This window comes from Sinocyclocheilus anshuiensis, unplaced genomic scaffold, assembly GCF_001515605.1.
Source record: "Sinocyclocheilus anshuiensis isolate Anshui unplaced genomic scaffold, SAMN03320099.WGS_v1.1 scaffold425, whole genome shotgun sequence".
In the NCBI taxonomy this organism is placed as follows: Eukaryota; Metazoa; Chordata; class Actinopteri; order Cypriniformes; family Cyprinidae; genus Sinocyclocheilus; species Sinocyclocheilus anshuiensis.
In genome coordinates, this window is record NW_015537947.1 from 473,481 (window position 1) to 479,944 (window position 6,464).

At 35.3% G+C, this 6,464-nt stretch overlaps 1 protein-coding gene across 3 annotated transcripts in view; it reads left to right on the top strand.

Annotated features, from left to right (window-relative positions):
* LOC107664175 (adhesion G protein-coupled receptor B3-like) overlaps positions 1 to 6,464 on the top strand; it is a 209,305-nt gene that overhangs the window by 151,557 nt on the left and 51,284 nt on the right. For all 3 annotated transcript variants that reach the window (XM_016454645.1, XM_016454654.1, XM_016454664.1), the window contains 2 exons: positions 3,194 to 3,340; positions 5,390 to 5,465. In XM_016454645.1, the coding sequence (XP_016310131.1) occupies positions 3,194 to 3,340; positions 5,390 to 5,465 (223 nt within the window). The remainder of the gene's footprint in view (positions 1 to 3,193; positions 3,341 to 5,389; positions 5,466 to 6,464) is intronic.

Below are 6,464 nucleotides of genomic sequence, written 5' to 3' on the forward strand. Positions count from 1 at the left end.
CTGGTTTTTGGGGGGGGGGGGGCTGCGGTAAATAATGGCGCAAATACCAGTAAATTGACTACTGCAAAACTTAGCAAATCATGTTGCATGATTCATTTAAATATTTTCCTCCCATAAATTTTGTGTCTGAAAGGGACATTCCTGAAAATGCATATGCAATAAGATCAGCCTCAAATATGACTGTGTCCGTGCCTTTTCATTGCTAATTTCTCACTGTATGTCTTTAGTAAATCCTGACAGTCATTTTTTAACGACAAAAGAGGGTTTACGCTGGCGCAAGCTATTAGTAAGTCTGGCCCTAAGAAGTTTTTGTGCATTTTTGTGTTTTTGAAAGATGTCTCTTATGCTCACCAAATCTCTATTTATTTATTCATTTTGAATACAGTTGCATTTATTTTTTCATGCAATAAAACAATAATATTGTGAAATATTATTACAATTACAATTTTATAATGCTGTTTTTGATGCCTTCAATTATAGACTAAATGACGAAAATAAAAAGTAAATCCGGTAACACTTTTGTATAGGGACTAATTATCACTATTAACTAGTTGCTTGTTAGCATGTCTATTATTAACATATTGGTTGTTTATTGGTAGTTATAAAGCGCATATTATGCATGACCATATTATACATCCCTATACCCAATACCTAAACTTAACTAAACTTAACTTCCTTATTAACTATTAATATAAGCAGCAAATTAGTAGTATATTGAGGCAAAAGTCATAGTTGATAGTTTGTTAATAGCAAGAATTAGACCTTAAAATAAAGTGTGACCATAAATTTTGAACATTTTCAATTTTTTTCAGCTTTTTCAATTTCCTTATCAGTGAAATTAAACAACCATCTTAGCCAGAGTATGCTCTCTTTGATTAAAAGAACAAAGCGGTACTGCCTGTACTAGCCAAGTGAAAATCATCTGTCATAGTAAGATATTGCAGCGTCATTTCTAGCCAAATTTATAGCACATTCTTGACACCACAATAAATACCTTCTGTCAACACGACACACTGTTGCGTCCGCTTTTAGCCAAATAACCTTGATTGCAGAGGCTCCCTTTTCCGCGGCATGTCTGCTCGTAGAATAAACAATGACTTTGTCTTACTTGCAGCTCTTTAAAGCTAAAATTAGATTTTTTTAAAATGTGTTTAATGGACATTGATTTGTGTGCATTGATTGCTCAGATGAGTTGAGAGACCCTGTCGTCTACTCCAATAAATAGTCTAACCTTCACATTTAGCCGAGATTGCACCAAAATTTTGACGTGCCAGAAATGGCCTGTTATTCCTCAGTAGGATCCAGTCATTAAGCTCATTAGTTACAGGTGGGCGCAGGTGCCGATGCCTCCTGGCTGGGTTCCCTGAGGACCATTACCCACAGCGGCGTTTCAGCAAACAGCTCTAAGCACATCCAAACTGAAGAGATCTCACACACAGAGCGAAACGCACTGAATAAATCACTGTAGCATGAGATGATTAGAACCTGTGTAAGAGAAGCCCTTCAATCCACAACACTGTTCTTCAACTTTTTTGATGTGCATACTCTTCTGCTTTTTTTAAATTGATTGTTCATTTTGCTTTTGGTTATTTTAGACTGTGTTTGGAATGCAGTACTACTGTATTTCTGAAATTGGATATTAGTTTACAACAATATAGGTTTCAAACAGAAATGTCAGAATTCATGTTAATACTTTGCTTTTCATTTTACTTCTCTTCAAAACCAATGTGGCTGCTTGAGCTCAATCTGACTTGTGAAATTATGAATTTATGAACAAATTTAAGGTCTTATAATTAGGGATGCACAATATTAAAATTGCGGATGATGCATCAGACGGGAATTATTTTTCATGATATAGTAGATAACCAATAAATTATACTATTTTGTTTATATTTATTATAAAATACATTAACAATTAAATTCAGTCATTTTAAGTGATCCAAATTAATTTCACAATACTATAGTGCATTATTAGTGTTTTTTAAAGATTAACTGTAGCATAAACATTAAAAAAAATGGGCGTAGAAACAATTTGCACTCACAAAGAGATGACAAATAAGATGTTGAATTAAACATGAAATGTTTTTTTTAATCTTATTTACAATTACAGTTTTTACAGTATATATGATTAACTTTAGATTCCTTCTGTGAGTAGAGAAGCCTGGATGGAGGTAAAGATCACTTAAGGGCCTGTGATCTCATGCTGTTGTAGAGCTTAACGTGTGAACTGCTTCCTCACACAAAGAGATGACAAATAAGATGTTGAATTAAACATGAAATGTTTTTTTTTATCTTATTTACAATTACAGTTTTTACAGTATATATGATTAACTTTAGATTCCTTCTGTGAGTAGAGAAGCCTGGATGGAGGTAAAGATCACTTAAGGGCCTGTGATCTCATGCTGTTGTAGAGCTTAACGTGTGAACTGCTTCACCCACCGTTCTTCAGTTCTACCCCGTGTGCTCCTGTGACTAATGCCCTCCTCCAGCTCCCCACTCACAACAGCTGGCAGCACTGCCACTCTCCTCCTCCTCATACACACACACACACACACACACAAACAAACACAAGAACCCTGTGCCCACTGTAGGATGGTCCTCACCTACACCTCAACGCTCATTACCTGACAGTTCTCTTTTCTGCTGGATAGACCGGTCATGCATCAGGGTTTGCACCATTAAAATGGTATTTAAAAGGCATTGTCAATATAAATAGAAAAATCCTGGAATTTTAATTGAGGTTGCAAACATGAAGTAAAATTGTAATTTGATTTGGAAATTGAGGAGTACAGTTAAAATGGAATGATTTTCAAAGATATTCGTTTAACTGTAGTTTTTTTAAATGCAAACTGTAGAAATGTGCATTTATTTTCCAATATGTTGCTTATTGGATACATTTCAGTTTATGGACCATTGTAAAGAACACTTAATTTCCCAGAGTACTCAAATTTTTTCTGTAATGTATCTTCCAAATTACGCCAAACAATATTAAGTTCTGAAAACGACTTTTTGTACTTGGAAAAAAAGTCTAATTAAAAGTCTAATTCTACATATTATGGAATAAATAATAGTCACAATTATTGATGTAATTATGTATGTTTTGTCACAAACCTTGTGTTAGACTTTCCTGTCTTGAAAGTGGATGGGGAATAAACTGTCACTTTTCTTGCTTTTTCTTGTACTTTTTTTTTAGTTGCGAGTATACAGAGGTTGCCTGCGGTATCTGTGATGACAGACATTAACTTTCCCATGAAGGGACGGAAAGGGATGGTGGACTGGGCCAGAAATTCTGAGGACAAAGTTGTCATTCCCAAAGGAATCTTTGTGCCCCAGACAGCAGGTAATGTACATGATGCCACACTGTGGAAGTTGATGATACTGTACATCTTATGTCTAATACAATAAGGCTACATTAAATAGATTGTAAAAGCCGATTTTCATTCAGCACCATTTACATTCAACAAAGCAGGCCATCAGCATGAGAATCAAACTGTCAGTGTATTGCAATAGACAATCTTTTTCAGAAACAATGCTTTAAGTTATCATAATTAACGCAATACACTGCATGTTTTAGGCAGAGCTGTGTGAAACACCATAGTGCCTCCTGACACAAGACACTTTTTCTTTCCGATATGGAAATGACGTCAGTGCGTTCAAGGAATACCGCAATAAGTTTGTCACACCATGTTAACATTTTGTTTTGTTGTAACTAGTATTGAATGTTAGAATCTTGAATTCCCTTTTGTTCAAGGAATGCAGGATAAAATAGTAGTTGGTAGACCTGTCTTTTTAGCAGAGTAGTGCATAAATTGACATTACATTTATATATTTTTTTAACTTTTGCACTTTGAAAAAGGATTGTTTTTTCTTCGTCTTTTCATTTTTGTTCATTTGAAAAAGTGCAAGGTAGAATTTCACACTAGATTATACCATTTATTTTTTTATTTTTTTATTTTTTTACATTTGGCAGACACTTCTATCCAAAGCAGCTTACATTGCATTCATGGTTTACACTTTATCAGTTCATGCATTCCCTGGGAATCAAACCCATGATCTTGGCATTTCTAGCACCATAAGCTACAGGAATATTTTTTAATTGTATGTGCTTTTGAAAAAGTCTATGTGTGGGACAGACAGTAAAGTAGAAGAATACTTTTTTATTACTGTTTTTTTTAATTGGTCAACTGTAGCATATTTTGTGCATATTGATCAAAAGTATACATAGTTTTGGCAGTATTATCTCTTTTATCACTCCATACTCTTTTTTTTTTTTTTTTTCTCACAAAAAAACAAACAAACTCAAATCTATATTATATAGCACTTGTTTAATGAGTAGCCATTTAATAAGCAAGTGATATACAGTACAGCAGGACAATGTAAAATTTTACATTTGGGGTTTTGATCACCCTATTGGGACTTATTTTGTAATAATGACTTACTGTACTTTCCCTACTTATTTATTAATTTCTCAGACCATGAAAACCCTTTGTTGCTTTGACTTTGTACATTTAAAGTTTACAGAAGGCACTATAAAATGATGGCATTTTTGGTTATTTCGGATCATCTGTAGGATATTAAAAGTTTTGTAATCGCTACCATATGATTGTGTTAAAATTTCAAAGCGGTGACACGGTGTGACCGTTTAATGGGATAGCTTTAAGATTACAAGATTATATGTCAACCGCTCGCCATTTGCCTGTTTTAGAGGAGACTGCACTTGGTGGACCACATCAATTCAGATGACACAGCACTCACTGTATCCTCTCAAACGATGATAGTAAAGAGAGCTAAGCACCAGCGCACCAGACTATTTACTTAATTAGGGTGATCAGTCTTATCTGAAGTGTATCAGAGGGAAGTAATGAAGGATTGATTTAATACATAACTCACTCCAGCTCGCCTTGAGCTTGACTAGAGGGCTGTACAGAGCTGTTTGAACCAGGATTAGCCTTCCTGTCAGCAGAGAAGACCTTTGCCTTCTAGTTATCAATAACCTTGCTAGTATAGCCTGATCTACCACTTTATTCATTATTGGCAGGACATTTATGATGGATTAGCTGTCAGGAATATTGTTTGGCAAGAGACCTGATATTTAATGAGTATTTTGCAGGTTTAGAGGTTAATTAATTCCTGTGGCTTTGAAAATAGAAATCTCGTTAAATTTCTTTGGATTAAAATATCCCCTCATGGAAGTGGGAAGCTATGAAGAGAGAATTTCTACTGTCTACCTATGAAAAAAATCTGCACTCCAAATGATCTAATAATCATCCACATTGCTGATTGAAAAGTTGAAAAGGGAGCTGATAAAACACCTTTGTATGGAGATGCTATTTGATATGATTTGATAATGTGATGATCGTATCATCTAACCTAGACTGTTTTCCGGCAGATATGGATGGATCTCCTGTATTCATTCTTGGAACGGTTCTCTACAAGACTCTTGGCCTTATGCTGCCTGCTCCTCGGTAAGACTCTGTTCATCTCTGGTCATTTAGATGAAATATTACAAAGATATCATGAGGATACTATAGAGGAGAGATTCCCAACAAAGGATACATGTGCCCTAGGGACTACTTAAGAAGGTTCCTACTTGGAAATATTTAAATTTATTAAACCTGTAAAATAGAAAAAAAATGAAATGATACACAAATAATGTGTGTAATGTGTGCAGGTTTTATACATTTATGAAACCCATAGCAGTATTTTGAAATTTTGAAATTATATGATTATTAAAATATATTTAAAAGTACTTTTTAATATATTTTTAAATCTGAAAATTGCCCGTGCAGTAAAAGTGATGGTTTAAATTTGGTTGTTATCAAAGTTATCAAACACATTTCTAAAACCTAATGAATTTATACGATTGTTTTATGAATTGGTTGCAACCAAATATTCAAGACTGATGTGGATTAACATGTAAAAAAATAACAAACAGAAAAAAAATCAATAATTGAAACTTCCAACCTGATTTGGGGTTATTTGTCCTTTTTCTGGTTTTATGTATTCATGTGATATATATACTGTATCTATCTATCTATATATATATATATATATATATATATATATAGACTCAAAAGCAGGGTGGAAGCGGCCTGTCCAGCAGCACTGTAAGCCTTTGCCGTCAGAGCGGACGAGAACTTACAGGCCCTGGACGGAAGGCGTGGACTGCTTCAGCGTGCTGAAAGCCCAAGCACGAGACACAGCGATCGTGACCGTCAGATGAAGCCAGGAAACGACCACATCCAGAAACGCACGAGCGGGAAGCCATCTTTAAAAAGACGCCCGTCGCTCGTGGAGCTCTTTTAGAAATCTTTTTTTTTTGAAGGAAATTTAATCTTTTAGAGAGCGCTGAAGCGCCCAGGGGAGGTCGCGGCGAGACCGCAGAATGAAAGCTGCAGCCCGCCGAGGTTTCAGCAGCCTGGATGGCAACCCCCGCTGACACGCCGTAACACCAACGCCAGCTG